This window comes from Oncorhynchus clarkii, chromosome 20 (assembly GCF_045791955.1).
Source record: "Oncorhynchus clarkii lewisi isolate Uvic-CL-2024 chromosome 20, UVic_Ocla_1.0, whole genome shotgun sequence".
NCBI classification, from domain to species: Eukaryota; Metazoa; Chordata; class Actinopteri; order Salmoniformes; family Salmonidae; genus Oncorhynchus; species Oncorhynchus clarkii.
In genome coordinates, this window is record NC_092166.1 from 28,930,691 (window position 1) to 28,950,671 (window position 19,981).

At 42.7% G+C, this 19,981-nt stretch overlaps 1 protein-coding gene across 3 annotated transcripts; it reads left to right on the top strand.

Annotated features, from left to right (window-relative positions):
* Nucleotides 1–875: 875 nt before the first annotated feature.
* On the top strand, nucleotides 876–19,657 carry LOC139377370 (DNA replication licensing factor mcm4-like). Of its 3 annotated transcripts, none has more exons than XM_071120394.1 (17): nucleotides 876–937; nucleotides 1,569–1,689; nucleotides 1,835–1,990; nucleotides 3,959–4,122; nucleotides 4,338–4,439; nucleotides 4,580–4,675; nucleotides 4,805–4,900; nucleotides 5,284–5,422; nucleotides 12,269–12,489; nucleotides 12,791–12,911; nucleotides 16,468–16,727; nucleotides 17,057–17,422; nucleotides 17,736–17,863; nucleotides 18,117–18,324; nucleotides 18,604–18,832; nucleotides 19,044–19,177; nucleotides 19,347–19,657. In XM_071120394.1, the coding sequence occupies exons 2-17, from the start codon at nucleotides 1,608–1,610 to the stop codon at nucleotides 19,437–19,439; spliced, it is 2,595 nt and encodes an 864-aa protein (XP_070976495.1). In that variant the 5' UTR covers nucleotides 876–937; nucleotides 1,569–1,607; the 3' UTR covers nucleotides 19,440–19,657. The 3 variants fall into 3 exon arrangements, with proteins under 3 accessions (XP_070976495.1, XP_070976496.1, XP_070976497.1); XM_071120395.1 differs by having other exon boundaries at nucleotides 887–937; nucleotides 1,590–1,689; XM_071120396.1 differs by lacking the exon at nucleotides 876–937 and having other exon boundaries at nucleotides 1,536–1,689.
* The last annotated feature ends 324 nt before the right edge of the window (nucleotides 19,658–19,981 follow it).

Here is a 19,981-nt window from a genome sequence, read left to right on the forward strand (position 1 = left end):
GCCCGGGCCAGATGAATCGAATTCCCTAACTGACAAGCGCACAATTTCATGCTGCGTATGTGGAGCCAGCGCTTTTATAGGCATCATCATGTAAATCAGTGGTTCCCAACCGTTGGTACCCCCTCATGTAGTTTTTACCAGTAGGCCTATGGTCTCATGAGTCTTCTCAAGTGCCCACTGTGGGTAGGCCAAGTACCCTTGGTTGGGAACCATTGAAGTAAACTGTCAAGTGCACGTCTCTGGTCATATGACATTGTGGGCAGTGGAAATGTTACATAATGAACAATATTTTATATTCACCGATTTTGTGTACAGTACATGCCATTGTCTATAAAATAAATTAAATGTCCTTGATGGCCCTGGAAAGTAGGTTATCATGGTTATTAATTTGATATAAAGGCATTGTTACTATATAGAAGAATGCAGAGTAATTACTTATAGTAAGAGCAATTCTGCATGTTTGATGTGTTCCCGGAATTTGTTTCATGCCATTGCCATAAATTCTATGAACATCTAAAGAAATGCATTCTGTATTTTTCGAGTGGTCGTCGAAAAATGTTGACACGTTTCTCACGGCACATGCGCCACCTTGTGGTAAAGGTTTACACTAGCCCCTGAGTGGAACATTTCGGGTGAAACGATGTCAGATTGATGGGGGGATTACCCAGACCTTTAGGTGAACACAATTATTACAATGCAAACTCCTGAACTAATAATGAAATACTTACAAAAATGATTAATGTATTAAAGTATTAATGTATTCCATTTAAAATGTTAACCGTACTGATTGTAAGACACTCCGGAACCCCCTTGATGTGCAAATGCTAATGGTTAGCGCACAAGTACTTAGCTTCGCTATTGGTGCAAAGTTTCCCGGGACTAAAACGTCACACCCACCATTTCGCGCCAAATTCATTGCGGTATCACTACGTAGTAGGTAAGAAAAGTAATTTTAAGATACTGTAGCTAGGTATTTCTAGGATTTTCAAAAGCTAAATGAACTAGGTCGTTGTTTATTAAATGTTTTATGTTAGAGCAAATTCAGATTACCTAATTTATGTGTTTGGGAGTGTTCACCGGATTTTAAAAATAAAATCAGACTGGGTTTCCTCGGCAAGTAGTAGTTGGTGCCTTTCCTGCAAAGATACTAACATAGTAGCTTTCTCTCTATTGTTAACTTGCACTAGCTAGCTACTGTTTTACAATGAACATGCCAGCCATCAAAGTATTTGATAAAAAAAATGATTAGAAATATATAATTAGAGAATGTACCTAGTTAAGGATTTACAATCAATATTTTATTTTTAGTTTACAAGCTCTTTCGGATGTTTAGTTGACTTTCCAGCTAGCCTACTGGCTAGGATGCATTGCTTCATTACACGTCGAAACGAATGCAAGTAGCTACCAACAATTAACTCGTTAGCTAATGACATAACTAACTACTGGCTTTGTTATTAGCTAATTCAAGCTCATCTCCGCTATGTGTTACTTACTGGTTGTATTATGTTATTTTACGAGTCAAAGACGCATACATTTAACGTTACTTAACTTTTTTTTTGACCGTATAGTCAACCAGATTTCTTTTCTAGGACCTGTGATCATTCAGAATGTCTTCACCAACATCAACTCCCGGTAGACGCAAGCGCAACAGGGATGACATTCCAGCCACTCCTAAATCGACAGCAAAAGGTTCTGAGTACCATAAACTATATTTACAGTTTGATTTTGTACAGAGATATTCTGTTTTTAATTTAATATAACACCCAAGGACATATAAATCACATGAAAGGAAGCAGTCTAACCTAACCAACTATCTATTTTTCTGTCTCTGTAGCTGGCAGTGATGGCCTGGTCTCCCCTCCTTCCCAGCGGCGGAGAGGTCAGGACTCCTCCAACGGGGATCTGCCGACCATGCCCACGTCTCCAGCCACAGACATTGCCAGCCCTGCTGTCCATGACACCTCTCTGTTCTCCAGCCCGCGCCGCTCAGGTAACTAACTGCCTCTCCAGCATTAACACACATAATGATGCTGTTTGAGTTAGTCTTTTTTTTGCAGTCGCATAAATATACAGTACCAGTCAAAAGTTTGGACACATACTCAATCAAGGGTTTTTCTTTATTTTACTATTTTATACACTGTAGAATAGTAGTGAAGACATCAACACTATGAAATAACACACATGGAATCATGTAGTAACCAAAAAACAAATCCAAATAGATTTTATATTCTTAAAAGTAGCCACCCTTTGCTTTGACAGCTTTGCACACTCTTGGCATTCTCTCAACCAGCTTCATGAGGAATGATTTTCCAACAGTCTTGAAGGAGTTCCCACATATGCTGAGCACTTGTTGGGTCCTTTCCTTCACTCTGTTGTCCAACTCATCCAAAACCATCTCAATTGGGTTGAGGTTGGGTGAATGTGGAGGCCAGATCATCTGATGCAGCACTCCATCGCTCCCCTTCTTGGTCAAATAGCCCTTACACAGCCTGGAGGTTTGTTTTGGATCATTGTCCTGTTGGAAAACCAATGATAGGCCCACTAAGCGCAAACCAGATGGGGTGGCATATCGCTGCAGAATGCTGTGGTAGCCATGCTGGTTAAGTGTGTCTTGAATTCTAAATAAATCACAGACGGTGTCCCCAGCAAAGCACCATCACACCACCTCCATGTGTCAAGGTGGAAACCACACATGCAGAGATCATCCATTCACCTACTCTGCATCTCACAAAGACATGGCGGTTGCGACCAAAAATCTCCAATTTGGACTCATCAGACCAAAGGACAGAGTTCCACCGGTATAATGTCCTTTGCTTGTATTTCTTGGCCCAAGCAAGTCTCTTCTTATTGGTGTCTTTTAGTAGTGGTTTCTATGCAGCAATTTGACCATGAAGGCCTGATTTCCCACAGTCTCCTCTGAACAGTTGATGATCAGATGTGTCTGTTACTTGAACTCTGAAGTATTTATTTGGGCTGCAATCTGAGGTGCAGTTAATTGCCGATTTCTGAGGCTGGTAACTCTTAATGAACTTATCCTCTGCAGCAGAGGTAACTCTGGGTCTTCTTTTCGTGGGGCAGTCCTCATAAGAGCCAGTTTGACGTTTTTTGTGACTGCACTTGATAATAATATATATTTTTTGTTGTTGTCAATTGCCACTCCAATTCACATACCACCCCAACAGATCCACAGATGATGCAATCTCTTTTTCACTCCACACTGACATTCCCACCTGGACAAAAGGAAAACCTATGTGAGAATGATATTCATTGACTACAGCTCAGCTGTCAACACCATAGTGCCTTCCAATCTCATCACTAAGCTAAAGATCCTGGGACTAAACGCCTCCCTCTGCAACTGGATCCTGAACTTCCTGACGGGCTGCCCCCAGGTGGTAAGGGTAGGCAATAACACGTCTGCCATGCTGATCCTCAACACTGGCCCCTCAGGGGTGTGTACTTAGTCCCCAGCTGTACTCCCTGTTCACTCATGACTGCACGGCCAGGCACGACTCCAACACCATCGTTAAGTTTGCTGACGACACAACAGTGGTAGGCCTGATAACCGACAACGATGAAGACAGCCTATAGGGAGGTCAGAGAACTTGCAGTGTGGTGTCAGGACAATAACTCCTCCCTCAATGTGATCAAGACAAAGTAGCTGATCGTAGACTACAGGAAAAGGCGGGCCGAACAGGCCCCCATTAACATCAACGGGGCTGTAGTGGAGTTGGTCGAGAGTTTCAAGTTCCTTGGTGTCCACATCACCAACAAACTATCATAGTCCAAACACCAAGACAGTCGTGAAGAGGGCACGACAAAACCTTTTCCCCCTCAGGAGATGGGGAAAGGAGCTCGGCATCTGACCATAAGGCGCTACAGAGGGTACCTGTACCTAAAAGAACTGATATTTTGACCCTGTGATGTCACTCGGAATGTTAAGTCAATGTCTTCTCCTCAGTTCTCCCAAGTGAGGTGGACATGAGCTCCCCTCTGATGTACGGGACTCCGAGCTCCAGGGTGGAGGGCACCCCCCGTAGTGGTGTGGGTGGCACCCCAGCCAGACAGCGCCCTGACCTGGGCTCCATCAGGAAGGCCCCCCAGGTGGACCTTCACTCTGAGCCGGTGAGTAGAGAAACTCCTATATGGAGAATGATAATCAGGAAATGTATAACCACTAATGCTATATAGATAAAGAATGATAACGTTAGTAAATCTGTAACAGCTAATGCTATTTATTTTAGAAAGTTGGCGTTAGAGATTTGCTAACAGCTTATGCTATATAGAATGACATCGTTAGGAAATCTATAACAGCTAATGCCATTTTTGTCCTCCACCAGCCAAGCGCAGATGGTGCAGTAGCCAGTGAGCAGGCACTGGGTCAGAAGCTTGTTATCTGGGGCACTGATGTCAACGTGGGAACGTGCAAGGAGAAGTTCCAGGTATGGAAATGAACCTTTAGGGCTTTGCTTTCATTGGTGTAGAAAAATAAATAATACAAATCTAATTGATAAGAAAAAATGTGAGTTCAATCTGTTAGATTATTTTATCTGAATGCTATTATTGTTCATTTTCCCCACAGAGATTCCTGCAGAGGTTCATTGACCCGACTTCCAACGAGGATGAGAATGCTGGTTTGGACCTGAATGAGCCTCTCTACATGCAGAAGCTGGAGGAGGTAGGGTCCCCCTCCCCCTAGCACCATGTGACACCAATAACAGTGATCAACCATTAACATCTTGTCTTGAGACTAGTATTGCACTTATTATTTTGCAGTGATAATTTTCTATTTGTGTTGTCCCTCTAGATCAGTGTGGTTGGTGAGCCTGTGCTGAACGTCAACTGCAGCCATGTGCAGTCCTTTGACGCAGACCTGTACAGGCAGCTCATCTCCTACCCCCAGGTAAACACGCACGCACCAGACGGTCTCACATATGAACCCTCTCGAGTCTAAGTGGGGTGTGTGTGTGTGTGTGTGTAAGTTCTACTAAGCTAGCATATGGAATTACCAAGGGTCATTTAGATATTTGATTTCTAGCTTTTGGACCTCTTTAATATTAATGGGAGATAATGGGCTATGAATGCTAACTTAAAATGTTTCCCGTATGACAGCATTAAATCAAATTGTGACCGCTAGCAAAGGTGGGTTGGTGTAATATTTGTCTGCTAAATATTTTTCTACCATTTATTACCATGGGCATAGAAATTACAATATGTTTAATTACGTGTGGCATACCAATAAGAATGGTGATTCATAATGTTGTTTTTCCTATATCTCTTTCACAGGAAGTCATCCCCACGTTTGACATGGCTGTCAATGAGCTGTTCTTTGAGCGTTTCCCAGACTCCATCTTGGAGCACCAGATCCAGGTGCGGCCATACAACGCCCTGAAGACCAGGAACATGAGGAGCCTGAACCCTGAAGGTAATAGGACTGTGGCGGTAATTACATTTTGTCAGCCGGTAACTGTCATGCAAATAACTGCTGGTCTCAATGTTGTTCACCGTTAATTAACATAAACACGTTTAACCTCTTAGAGCTCCCCCCCTACTTTGTGCAATTTCCGCCTGAAGACATACCCAAATCTAACAGCCTTTTATTTTTGTATCATCTTTAAAATGAACAAGACAAAACAAACATTCAGATAAGATGATGGGGACAATTCCAGTGAAAAATATAAGAGGGCAACGGTACTTGTGCAAAGTTTCAGAATGATAACTTCCAAAATGAGTGTGCTACATGACATTTATCATGAAGTCACCCAGGTGTCCTACACAAGTAGCCCAAATGTACCCAAGTGGCAAAATTGGTGAAGGTATACATTTTGAAACAAATGACTATATACAAAATACCATTCTAATACAACCCCCCCCCCCCCCAAAAAAAAAATTGAGAAAAATAAATGAAAGAAAATAAATGGGAAAAAAAATATTTATTGATAAAAAAAATATATATGAAAAAATATGTATATATATATACACATTTACAAAATAACATGGGTAACTATTTACACACTTTCAATATTTGGAAGACCCCAGTCCTCTATCAAATCAAATATATTTATATAGCCCCAGCCTAAAACCCCAAACAGCAAGCAATGCAGGTGTAGAAGTACGGTGGCTAGGAAAAACTCCCTAGAAAGGCAAAAACCTAGGAAGAAACCTAGAGAGGAACCAGGCTATGAGGGGTGGCCTCTTCTGGCTGTGCCGGGTGGAGATCAGTGGTTGTAGAGGGTGCAACAGGACAGCACCTCAAGAGTAAAAATGAACAGTTTAGGGTTCCATAGCCGCAGGCAGAACAGTTGAAACTGGAACAGCAGCAAGGCCGGGTGGACTGGGGACAGCAAGGAGTCGTCATGGCAGGTAGTCCTGGAGCATGGTCCAAGGGCTCAGGTCCTCCGAGAGAAAGAAGGAGAGAAAGACTTAAATTCACACAAGATACCGGATAAGACAAGAAAAGTACTCCAGATATAACATACTGACCCTAGCCCCCACCCACTTTGCCATATAACCCCACCAACTTTGCCAATACTAAAACAATATTCTGCTGCTGATGCCAGATGCCATAGCAGTCTCTTTCTGATGTAAAGCAGAGGGTCACTCCCATATGATGGGAGACTTCATCTGGCAAACAACACAGCAACGCCTCCATGCTGTGCCCTTAGGCACATCCATGCCTGCACAAATATATTTGGGCAGATGAACACTTGTGGCAGGAGCAGAAGGGACAGTGCTTGGTGCTGTAGCCAGCAAGCTCCTTGATGCTCCCTCTAATGTAGACTGATTGGAGGAAGCATGCTGGTTGTGTTGAGATGTATGGGGTTTGCATTCTACACCATACCATTTATCTATATCAGTGGTTCTTAACCTGGGTTCGATCGAACCCCAGGGGTTCGGTGAGTCAGTCTCAGGGGTTCGGCGGAGGTCAAGACACACATCCGACTCATATGATTCATGATGACACACCCCGCTTGGCCATCACTGGCTGCAGGTGATCACGCTACATCGCTTGGCCTATCTGTGCTGCAGGGAATTTGGTGCGCTCAGTAGTCGACTTGTGACTGTCGTGATGGTACGTCTTGTGATTTCTTTCTTAATATTTTAATCCCTTCATACTTACTATGTCGAGCAAAAAAAGAGTGGTCTGAAGAATATGTACAATATGGATTCGCATGTATAACGGAACGTGATGGGAGTCAGCGTCCTAACTGCATGATTTGCAATGCCAAGTTGAGCAATTCTAGTCTAGCACCGGCAAAACTAAGAGAACACTTCCTTAAGCTGCATGGAGATGCAACATACAAGATCACAACGCTCGCTGAATTCAAGGTGAAGAGAGCCAGATTCGATGAAAAGGCTACTCTGCCTGTTCTCGGCTTTGTACCCATCAACAAACCGATCCTCACAGCATCGTACGAAGTTGCTTACCTGATCGCAAAGCAGGGCAAACCACACACCATTGGTGAAACACTCATAAAACCAGCTGTGTTGAAGATGGCGAATATCATGCTGGGAAAAGAGGCTGAAGTTAAGTTATCCCAAATTCCTCTTTCAAATGACACCATCAATCGACAGAATAGAGGACATGAGCAAAGACATCTTGGCTCAAGTAGTTGCAGATCTGATTTCAGGCCCGGCAAAATTCAGCCTTCAACTCGACGAGACCACAGACGTTTCCAATCTAAGCCAGCTTGCTGTATTCGTGCGCTATGTGAAAGACGATGTGATAAAGGAAGATTTTTTCATTTTGTAAGCCTCTTACAACAACAACTAAGGCAGCCGATGTGAAGAAACTTGTGGATGACTTCTTCAAAGACAACAATCTTTTGTGGGATATGGTTTCTGCAGTTTGTTCGGACGGAACTCCAGTCATGCTGGGAAGAAAGTCTGGTTTTGGTGAAAGCCGATGCACCACACATCATCGCATTGTATTCTGCACAGGCATGCGTTGGCAACAAAAACCTTGCCTCCAAAACTGGCAGAAGTATTAAAAATTGTAGTGGAATGCGTGAACTATGTGCGAACTAGTGCTCTGAGGCACCGCATCTTCAGTGAGCTGTGTAAAGAAATGGGCTCTGAATTCGAGGTACTTCTGTACCATTCTAACGTTCGGTGGTTATCCCGGGGACAGGTGCTGAATCGTGTTTTTGCCGTGCGTGTGGAATTAGCCCTGTTTTTGCAAGAGCACCAACATTGTCATGCAGATTGCTTCAAATATTCTGAGTTCATTCTCATTTTAGCGTACATGGCTGATATCTTCACAGCTCTCAATCAAAAGATGCAGGGCGGTGGAGTCAACATCATCGAAGCGGAGGAAAACCTGAAGGCTTTTCAAAAAAAAGCTGCCGTTATGGAACCGACGAACAGAGAACGATAACTTCGCAAACTTTCCCCTGCTGGACGACTGTGTAATAAGTAAGATCGAAGATCGATCTGGAATCGGAGACATTTCTGTACCCGCGGAACTGAAGCAAGCAATTGCCACGCACTTAGATGAGCTTGCAAAGTCTCTCGACAGATACTTCCCTACAAGAGAGTCATATCCAGCATGGGTGAGACAGCCGTTCACGTTTAGTGTTGACACAACAGATGTCAATGATGAATACCTCGATGAAATCATTGAAATTCAGCAGAGCCAGGTTCAACAGCAACTCTTCAGAACAACAATGCTTTCAACATTTTGGTGTCAACAAATGGTAACGTACCCTGTTATTGCTAAGAAAGCTCTGGAGATTTTCATACCGTTTGTTACAACATATCTTTGCGAGCAATCCTTTTTGAGGATGCTGGACATAAAAACGAAGAAAAGGAACAGACTTTGTTGCGAAAATGACATGAGTGGCACTTGCCAAGGTGAAGCCGCACATTTCTGAACTGGTCTCTGAAAGGCAACAGCAGAAGTCACACTGATTTGCAGTAAATATTCATTATGTTTTTGTGTGAAAATCATGTTTTGATGATTTTGTTCTTTGAACACAGTGATGTTGATGCACGGTTCATTTTGTGCACCAGTAAAATATTTACTTATGTTTTGAATTTGAAAAAATCATATTTTATTTTTCCAATTAAGAAGGGTTCGGTGAATGCGCATATGAAACTGGTGGGGTTCAGTACCTCCAACAAGGTTAAGAGTCTTCATTGCACGCAGAGTCAGGGTATATGCAACAGTTTGGGCAGCCTTGCTCATTGCAAACTAATTTGCCAGAATTTTACGTAATTATGACATAACATTGAAGGTTGTGCAATGTAACAATAATATTTAGATTTAGGGATGGCACCCGTTAGATAAAATACCAAAATCGCTAGCTAGTTAGCGGGGTGCACGCTAATAGCGTTTCAAACATCACTCACTATGAGACTTGGAGTAGTTGTTCCCCTTGCTCTGCAAGGGCTTTTGTGGAGCGATGGGTAACGCTGCTTCGACTGTGGCTGTTGTTGTGTTCCTGGTTCGAGCCCAGGTAGGGGCGAGGAGAGGGACAGAAGCTATACTGTTACACTGGCAATACTATAGTGCCTATAAGAACATCCAATAGTCAAAGGTATATGAAATACAAATGGTATGGGGAGAAATAGTCCTATAAATACTATATCAACTACAACCTAAAACCTCTTACCTTGGAATATTGAAGTCTCATGTTAAAAGGAACCACCAACTTTCATATGATCTCATGTTCTGAGCAAGGAACCCAATTGTTAGCTTTTTTTACATGGCACATATTGCACTTTTACTTCTCCAACACTTTGTTTTTGCATTATTTAAACCAAATTGAACATGTTTCATTATTTATTTGAGGCTAAATTGATTTGTATTGATGTGTTATATTAAGTTAAAATAAGTGTTCATTCAGTATTGTTGTAATTGTCATTATTACAAACAAATAAATAAAAATAGTCCGATTTAATCTGTATCGGCTTTTTTTGGTCCTCCAATAATCGGTATCGGCGTTGAAAAATCATAATCGGTCGACCTCTAGTACATACTACCTCAATAAGCCGACTAACCGGTGTCTTTATATAGCCTTGCTACTCTTATTTTCAAATGTCTTTTTACTGTTTTATTTCTTTACTTACCTACACACACACATGCCTTTTTTTTCTGCACTTTTGGTTAGTAAGCATTTCAGAAGTAAGTAAGCATTTCACTGTTGTATTCGGCAAACAAACTTTGATTTGATGTGTCACATTTATTTGGGCTGCAATTTCTGAGGCTGGTAACTCTAATGAACTTATCCTCTGCAGCAGAGGTAACTCTGGGTCTTCCTTTCCTGTGGCGGTCCTCATAAGAGCCAGTTTCATCATGGCGCTTGATGGTTTTTGTGAATGCACTTGAAGAAACGTTCAAGTTCTTGAAGTTGTCCGGAGTGACTGACCTTCATGTCTTAAAGTAATGGACTGTCGTTTCTTTGCTTATTTGAGCTGTTCTTGCCATAATATGGACTTGGTCTTTTACCAAATAGGGCTGTCTTCTGTATACCACCCCTACCTTGTCACAACACAACTGATTGTCTCAAATGCATTAAGAAGGGCATTAATTCCACAAATTAACTTTTAACAAGGCACACCTGTTAATTGAAATACATTCCAGTTGACTACCTCATGAAGCTGGTTGAGAGAATGCCAAGAGTGTGCAAAGCTGTCATTAAGGCAAAGGGTGCCTACTTGGAAGAATCTAAAACTTTTTTGGTTACGACGTGATTCCATCTGTAATTTCATAGTTTAGATATCTTCACTATTATTCTACAATGTACAAAATAGTAAAAACAAAGAAAACCCCTGAAATGAGTTGTCCAAACTTTTGACAGGTACTGTATGTGTGAAATGAGTTTTGATTTAGGGCCATTATCATGCACCTGTCGGAACAGGGTCATGGGGAAAAAAGGTCTTCCTTGTGCATTTAAATAGCGAATAGAGGACATTTTCAACGTGGTTCTTTTTCATGCCAGCCAGGTAGGCTACTCCGGTTGTAAAGTGAAGCAATGTGCTTAATATTAGGAATTTTAAGAAATAAATATAGTAGACCTAGCCTATAGAAAACTTATGGTATCCCTCTTTATAACAGAGGCCATCAACTCAGTTTTGTCATGCAATTGCATAGCCTATAGAAATGTTGCGCAACATGGGCTAATAGGAAAACTTACTTCATTCAATACATCAACCAGCTATTTACATTTTGGTCATTGAGCAGACAGTCTTATCCAGAGCGACATACATTTAACTCGTTCGGACAACCACATAACACAGGCATAGAAAGCATAGAAAGTACATTTTTCCTTTAACGTAGCTGTCAGTCGGAGCTAGAAGAGGGGGTCAAGTGTTTATTTCAAATAAAAATGAGAGGGGGGGTCGAGGTGAGAAGGATTATTTAAGATACTGTTTGAAGAGGTAGGGTTTCAGATGTTTTCAGAAGAAATGGTCAGAGACTCTGCTGTCCTAGCTTCAAGGGAAAGCTGGTTCCACCATTGGGTTGCCAGAACAGAGGCAACCCAATGAGTAGGGGTGGGAGGGCCTCTCATACTCTGAATGCCAGGGCTCTCATGTAGTGTTTGATTAGAATTTCGATTGCATTTGCACCTATGTCAGTGATTAGAGGGACAATAGAGCGCTTAGTACCAGGGTATGAACGACTGGGTTTGGTAGGCTACTAATGACCATCAGTGGCATCAGAGCGCAGTTTTGGAGAAGCCTAGTAACCGTGACTCATCGGTCAGGTGTCATTTGACTGCAGTCATTACTTGTGACTGTCCTAGTAATTGTTCAAAATCTGAAGAACCTGCGCACATCCAGGTACTTTCAGCATGTGCTGGAGTTGCAGGCAAGCTAATGGACAACAGAAAGGAAAACGCCGCACACTGCTGCTCATGCTCCCAGGTGTTAGCTATTTACAACGTTTCCATCTGTAGGGTCTTCATCAGGTTGTCTGATGAAGACCTACGGGTCGAAATGTTGTTAAAAATAAATATCACCTGGGAGCATCTGATGGATGTCTAGCTTCCCTGAACAACACATGAACATCTATTGCACTATAAACCATATGAAGAGTGAATTATACTCAATTTAACATTGATTTTCTTTCCAAATTGAGCGTTTGAATGAGCCTGCGGCCTAGAGTGCCAGATGATTTGTACTTTTGGGGCTGACATTGATTCCATTTGTCCCGGGCAAGCTCAGTCAACCATATCTAAAATGTTTGAAACAAGCACAATTTGAAGCCATATCTGGTGCTATAGTGCTCAGTACTTAATACAAACTTCCTCTGTCCCTCTCCTTCCAGACATTGACCAAATGATCACCATCAGCGGCATGGTGATCAGGACCTCCCAGCTGATCCCAGAGATGCAGGAGGCCTTCTTCCAGTGCCAGGTTTGTGCTTTTTCTACCCGCGTGGAGGTGGACCGCGGCCGCATCGCAGAGCCTGCCGTGTGCCGCAACTGCAACACCACCCACAGTCTGGCCCTCATCCACAACCGCTCAGCCTTCTCCGACAAACAGATGGTGAGATATGGGGTGAAAGCGTTTTTTTGTTGGTCAAGAAGTTGGTCAAGATCATGCAGGGGGCTGTTATACTTTAAGACAGTCTGCTTACTTTAATTGGAAGATACGATTTGTTTGGATGCTGCTGAACAGAAAACTGAGGATAGTGGTTTAGTTCAGATACCCGTTAGTCCATAAAAGCTTGTCTTCCTGGGTTAGAACACAAATCCAATTCTAGTGTATTCCCAGACACAGCTCTGAAGAAGCAGAGCTCCTGTTTTCACTCGGATTCCTTTTTTTTTTCTCCATCTCCCCTTTTCAGATCAAAGTGCAGGAGTCTCCTGATGACATGCCTGCTGGGCAGACCCCTCACACCACCATAGTGTACGCTCACAACGACCTGGTCGACAAAGTACAGCCAGGAGACCGCATCAACATCACTGGTGAGCTGTTTACCCCGTAGAAGAACTGGCTGTGAAGCGATAATGTATAGCTTAGCTGTTGGATATGGTATGTGGAAGAGAGCAACCCGGCTCTACGTATTTTACTGGTTTGTGACCCACTGACGCCGTCCCCGGTTAGAATAAAGCAGCCCAAGAGTTAGCACACATTAACTTTATTTAAACACCCTGAGAAAGGTCCTGTAAAGGTACAGAGAGAAGATGAACATGCTATACAGGATATAAATACACTGCATAGATATGTGCAGAGTGCAATAGAATGAGAGAAGCTATGTATGAAGGAATGATGATGAATACAACTGGAGCAGAGGACTATCTAATAACCATATATTACATAGAGTTGAAGTCGGACGTTTACCTGCACCTTAGCCAAATACATTTAAACTCACTTTTACACAATTCCTGACATTTAATCCTAGTAAAAATTCCCTGTTTTAGGTCAGTTAGGATCACCACTTTATTTTAAGAATGTGAAATGTAGCGTATAGTATCTTTCATCACATTCCCAATGGGTCATAAGTTTACATACACTCAATTAGTATTTGTTAGCATCGCCTTTAAATTGTTTAACTTGGGTCAAACGTTTCGGGTAGCCTTCCACAAGCTTCCCACAATAAGTTGGGTGAATTTTGGCCCATTCCTGCTGACAGAGCTGGTGTGACTGAGTCAGGTTTGTTGGCCTTCTTGCTCGCACACGCTTTTTCAGTTCTGCCCACATTTTTAATGGGATTGAGGTCAGGGCTTTGATGGCCACTCCAATACCTTGAATTTGTTGTCCTTATTAAGCCATTTTGCCACAACTTTGGAAGTATGCTTGGGGTCATTGTCCATTTGGAAGACCCCATTTGCGACTAAGCTTTAACTTCCTGACTGATGTCTTGAGATGTTGCTTCAATATATCCACATACTTTTCCTGCCTCGTGATGCCATCTATTTTGTGAAGTGCACCAGTCCCTCCTGCAGCAAAGCACCCTCACAACATGATACTGCCACGTCTGTGCTTCACGGTTGGGATGGTGTTCTTCGGCTTGCTAGCCTCCCCCTTTTTCCTCCAAACATAACGATGGTCATTATGGCCAAACAGTTCTATTTTTGTTTCATCAGACCAGAGGACATTTCTCCAAAAAGTAAGATCTTTGTCCCCATGTGTAGTTGCAAACCGTAGTCTGGCTTTTTTTATGGCGGTTTTGAGGCAATGGTTTCATCCTTGCTGAGCGTCCTTTCAAGTTATGTCGATATAGGACTAGTTTTACTGTGGATATAGATACTTTTGTACCTGTTTTCTTCAGCATCTTCACAAGGTCCTTTGCTGCTGTTCTGGGATTGATTTTCAGTTTTCGCACCAAAGTACGCTCATCTCTAGGAGACAAAACACATCTCCTTCCTGAGCGGTATGACGGCTGCGTGGTTCCATGGTGTTTGCACTTGCCAACTATTGTTTGTACAGATGAACGTGGTACCTTCAGGCATTTGGAAATTGTGGTAGTGAATTATAAGTGAAATAATCTGTCTGTAAACAATTGTTGGAAAAATTACTTGTCATGCACGAAGTAGATGTCCTAATTGACTTTCCAAAATTATAGATTGTTAACAAGACATTTGTGGAGTGTTTGAAAAACTAGTTTTAATGTAAACTTCTGACTTCAACTGTAGTAACCCGAGTCACAACTAGCGCTCATGCTAACAATAAACATGTTACCCAATAACATTCAATGAACACTGTGAAGCTATACAAATAGGCAACATAAATGTCAAGAAAAGTTCATCTCTACTTGGAGCACATATGTGGTAAACACGTCCAACAGGCATAACAATAGTGATACAAACGTATGTTTTCATGCATCCCCATATCCACCGGTTCACCCATGCTCACAGACTGGGAAAAGACTGTTCGAGTACGGGCCATATTTACTCCCTTGGGGCGTGTGGGTCAGGCTGGTTAGCCAATCAGGGCTCGGAGAGACTGCATGGCAAGAGCGTGCACAGGGGTGGGATACATGGCTATTGTCTAGTTGGCTGAAGCCACGAGCTGGAGATGTTCAATCTCTCATGCGAGGGGGAGAAAGGGTGAGGATGAGTGAGAGCCAGACAGCGCGGCTTCAGAAAGCAAATAAACAAATGCGCACACAATGATGTGGCGCCCTCGGCAACGGGATTCTGTAACAGGCTATAAAGTGCTTTCCAAAAAGTGTGTTCTAGTTAAAAGGGCAATCTGAAGTTGCCGCATCCATTTTTGTATTTATAAATAAATGATATTCAGTGATTTCTTGTAGAATATAACTTGTAAGTGCCTCATGCGCTTAGTGCAACTACCGTATCCCATGTTAGTAACAAACACTGTTTCGACTTAAAATATGCTTAACTATAATTGTGATATTTTAGTGGTCAGTCCTTGCAATCAATAGCGCTTTGTTTGTTTCAACTGCTGTTTGCCCCCCCCCCCCCCCCTTTAAAAAAAAAAAAAAAGCCTATAACCGTGGGCTTAGTTTTTCTGGTCAGGTCACGTGGTAAGGAAAAACAATTAGCCGTAGTCATGCATACTGCTGCTGTGCCTTACTAGAGTTTGAATAAGAAGACATGGTTCTATAGACTCATTTCTCTGCTGCGTCATGAAAAGTTGAGTGTGCAGTTCGTCATCTGTGTACCTAGCAGCGGATACGATCACGTGCAACTTCAAATGCAGCTCGTGCAAGTAAAAAAAATAAAAAACGTACTCAGATGGTTACCGTCAACAACGCAGATGTCAGAGGATTGATAGCAAGCCAACAAGGCAAGGGGAAATATCACAAATAAAGCTAGATAAAGCCATAAGAATAATATACTTGTTGAACATTAGAAACAAGTTGGGACCTGTTCAGGGAACCGAAAACCGGGAAAGACCGAACATTTTTTTAAAGAAACAGAACCGAGAATAAAAGTGACCTTTTACTGTTCTGGAGCAGTAAAGAGAACAGGTGAAATAAAATGAGTCATGATCCAGGGCTAGCTCTGGTCCAACATTACGATAACTCTCTGAAGTTATGTTCCTTCATAGAAGTCACTCCTCCGTAGGTATAATTATGTGGGCCTAATTCAAATAATGTATGTCATATCAACAAGTTACCCAGCGCTTCATGCCCAGTGCTCTCCTCACCCACAGCATTTCATTCACATGTCGCCCCCTACATTTGTCTGTAGCTTGCCTGCTCCATAGCAAGCTCCCGTATCCATTGGTGAAGTCATTTCATGTCGAGTTGAATGTAAAAAGGTTTAAAAAGGAACAAATCGGTTCAGAACTTTATTTTGCTGGTTGGAACAGTGTAACGGAACCAACAAAAATAATGGTTCTGTTCAGAACTAAACGATTGGGGAATAATTTTGGTTCCATCCCTGCATAGCAATAGCCGTCAGTCTTGTGTGTTTTCATGGTCATCACTCACTGTTAAATTTCTCAAGGTCCCGAGACTCCCGACATCCGTGTTAGCTGTCCTGCTACAGAGCTTTTTTATGTTGGGATGCAAGAAAATGGTCCTATTGTCGTGACGAAACTCCTCAACAGGTATCTACAGAGCGGTTCCTATGCGTGAGAACCCTCGCCAGAGCAACGTGAAGTCTGTGTACAAGACCCACATTGATGTCATCCACTTCCGCAAGACTGATGAGAAGCGCCTTCACGGGCTGGATGAGGATTCCGACCAGAAGCTTTTCACTGAAGAGCGCGTCCAGATACTGAAGGAGCTGGCCTCCAAACCAGATGTATACGATCGTCTCTCCTCCGCCCTGGCCCCCAGCATCTATGAACACGAGGACATCAAAAAGGTCAGTGAAAGCAAAGTTGTAGCACAAAGATCATTTTCTATATTGCCTGCTATGTAATTAAGATGTTTGTGCTACAACGCTTTTGGGAAACTCACCACGGGATCGTTGTCTCGTCAAATGAACGTGGGGTCCTCTGTTGCCAGGGATGTGGAACTGCTGTCTTTCAGATTACAGTGGATTTTGCTTTCATTTAACATTCATGAACAGTACTATAAAGTTTAATTCTTTTCCCAGGGTATTTTGCTGCAGCAGTTGTTTGATTTTTGACTGAGTTTAGATTAGACTTTTATTCAAAATGCACAGTACTATAAACTTTCTATTTTCCCAAGGGTATTCTTCTCCAGCTGTTTGGGGGCACCCGTAAAGACTTCAGCCAGACAGGCCGCGGTAACTTCCGTGCCGAGGTAAACATCCTGCTCTGTGGAGACCCCGGCACCTCCAAGTCCCAGCTGCTGCAGTACGTGTTCAACCTGGTGCCCCGCGGTCAGTACACGTCTGGGAAGGGCTCCAGCGCCGTGGGCCTCACAGCCTACGTGATGAAGGACCCAGAGACCAAGCAGCTAGTGCTGCAGACGGGGGCCCTGGTGCTCAGTGATAACGGGATATGTTGTATTGATGAGTTTGACAAGATGAGCGACAGCACGCGCTCTGTGCTGCATGAGGTCATGGAGCAGCAGACTCTCTCCATCGCCAAGGTTGGTTAAAAAAAAAAAAGAACAATAAGATCAGGGGATGGACTTTCCTTGTTAAAGGTTAAATAAAAAAGTTTACTGATGTTTAAGTTTCAGCACTAGGTTCAAGACTATTCACAGAAACGATGCACTTCCAGAAACGTATAGGCTCTTCTTGAATTTTAATGTTAAATGTGGTGTTGCTAACATCGAATGATTAAATAGTTTCACTACTGGAGAAGCATTATAATTTTGTTTTCTGTTTTGTAAATAGTCTGTTAGTAACAGTGAACTACAGGGTAGTTTCTTACAAAGCTCTCTCTTTATTTTTGTGCAGGCGGGAATCATTTGCCAGCTCAATGCACGCACCTCCGTCCTGGCAGCAGCCAATCCCGTGGAGTCTCAGTGGAACCCCAAGAAGACGACCATTGAGAACATCCAGCTCCCTCACACACTGCTCTCAAGGTAAATATTACCTGATAGGTCAACCACCCTGGACACTCTTATTGATAAATGATATTGATTGTCAATAATATACTTAGGGTCACTGAACCCCAAACAATGACTTCTCCACTGTAACTAAATGCACCTTGTTGCCAAAAAATATATAAAATAAAAATAACTCACAACATGCATATGACCTACTATTAAAAAATGTAGTATGTGAGGCATTAAACATAATATATAAAAAAAATAAAATGCTATTTTCCCCCTACAGATTTGATCTGATCTTCCTGATGCTGGATCCTCAAGACGAGGCATACGACCGTCGCCTGGCTCACCACCTGGTGGCGCTCTACTACCAGAGCGAGGAGCAGATCGAGGAAGAGTTCCTGGACATGGCTGTGCTGAAGGATTACATTGCATACGCTCGCACTTACATCAACCCCAGACTGAACGAAGAAGCCAGCCAGGCACTCATTGAGGTACGATATAGGCATATAATAATAACAAATACTCTTAAGTTGAAAGGGGTTGTGATGTAGATGTAACTTCAGGGCCTGAGCACCAAATACTGGTAAAAAAAAGTATTAAGTGGCTGGCTAGGTTTGTTTCAAGCCCTGAATGTAACAAGTTCTGTGCTGGTTCCAGGCTTAGGCTATATTAAGCCAGATGAAGCCCTGGTCGATATCCTGCAGTAGCATTCAACATTGTAAAGGTTTTATAAATAAATTGTATTGATTGTATGGGTATCTTTCTTCCAGGCCTACGTGGACATGAGGAAGATTGGCAGCGGGCGGGGGATGGTGTCTGCCTACCCCCGGCAGCTGGAGTCTCTGATCCGCCTGGCTGAGGCCCATGCCAAGGTGCGCTTCTCTGACAAGGTGGAGACCATCGACGTGGAGGAGGCCAAGAGACTGCATCGCGAAGCCCTCAAGCAGTCCGCTACAGACCCCAGGACTGGCTTTGTCGACATCTCCATCCTCACAACCGGTATGGAGGATTTAGTCTATTTGTAATTATTTACTATGACAGCTCTTCAAATTCCTTTCGGATGTCTGCCATGTTAAATGTTTCAAATGTGTTTTTGGATTGGTTGGATGTGCGAACCCAACCATGTTATGAATTTGTATGTGTCAGTGTCTTTGATAATGTGCAATATGGTGCAAATATTATCTTGTCTTTTTGTTTTTACTCAACCCAGGAATGAGTGCCACGGCCCGTAAGCGTAAGGAGGAAGTGGCCCGGGCCTTGAAGAAAATGATCCAGTCCAAGGGAAAGACCCCTGCCATGAAGTACCAGCAGCTGTTTGATGACCTCCGAGGACAGTCTGAAGCTGTAAGTAGTACCTCCCAACTCTGCTTTTCCTGTTGAGAACTATCAAAACAGTCCTCACAATTACCCTAAAATAAGATTTAAATGTGTATTTTTCTGTACATTTGAATTGGATGGTAAGCATATCCATCTTCTGAATAGTGTTTCTGTCTCCTAATGTGTTAACTTTCAGGCAATAACAAAGGACATGTTTGAAGAGGCTCTGCGCGCCCTGGCAGATGAAGACTATCTGACTGTCACTGGAAAGACTGTTCGCCTGCTGTAAAGAAACTCCCGCCTCCCCTTACCTTGTACAGTCATTGCATTTGCACTTATTTCCCTGAACCAGCAGCTTTCTCTACAGAATACTGATCTGTGAAGAATGTTTGACCACATTAATGTTAATGACTCAGTCAGGACTAGCATTGTATGCTTCATGATTACTGATAGTGCTTGGTTGCTTTGATGTTTTGGTGAGCAATAAATAAATGCTTTTATATGTCATTTGGGATGTTTCAGGTTTGGAAGAATGCTGATGCCAGGGCTACAATGCAACACTATGACAAGGTGTGCCATGATTACAGGCAGTGTGCACTTAGGACTACTGTGTTACCCAGCACATGGCAAAAGCATAGTAGACAGGAAAAACTCCCTAGAAAGGTATAAACCTTAAGAGGAACGGGGAAGAGATCTGGCTTTACCAGTTTGAGGTACTGTCTGTTCATAGCATTCTCAAGCTTAGTTCGTATGCAGTTGGTGTAATGTGCCTCTCTCCTGATTGTCCCAATGCAAGACCACCTTGTCAGCCACATTCTTGGTTAATTAATT

Excerpts from the sequence above, each read along its gene's own strand:
- LOC139377370 (XM_071120394.1), top strand. The coding sequence starts at position 1,608 with ATGTCTTCACCAACATCAACTCCCGGTAGACGCAAGCGCAACAGGGAT. Across the intron at positions 4,440-4,579 it reads CGTGCAAGGAGAAGTTCCAG|AGATTCCTGCAGAGGTTCAT; the intron begins GTATGGAAATGA and ends TTTTCCCCACAG. Across the intron at positions 17,864-18,116 it reads CCTCACACACTGCTCTCAAG|ATTTGATCTGATCTTCCTGA; the intron begins GTAAATATTACC and ends TTCCCCCTACAG.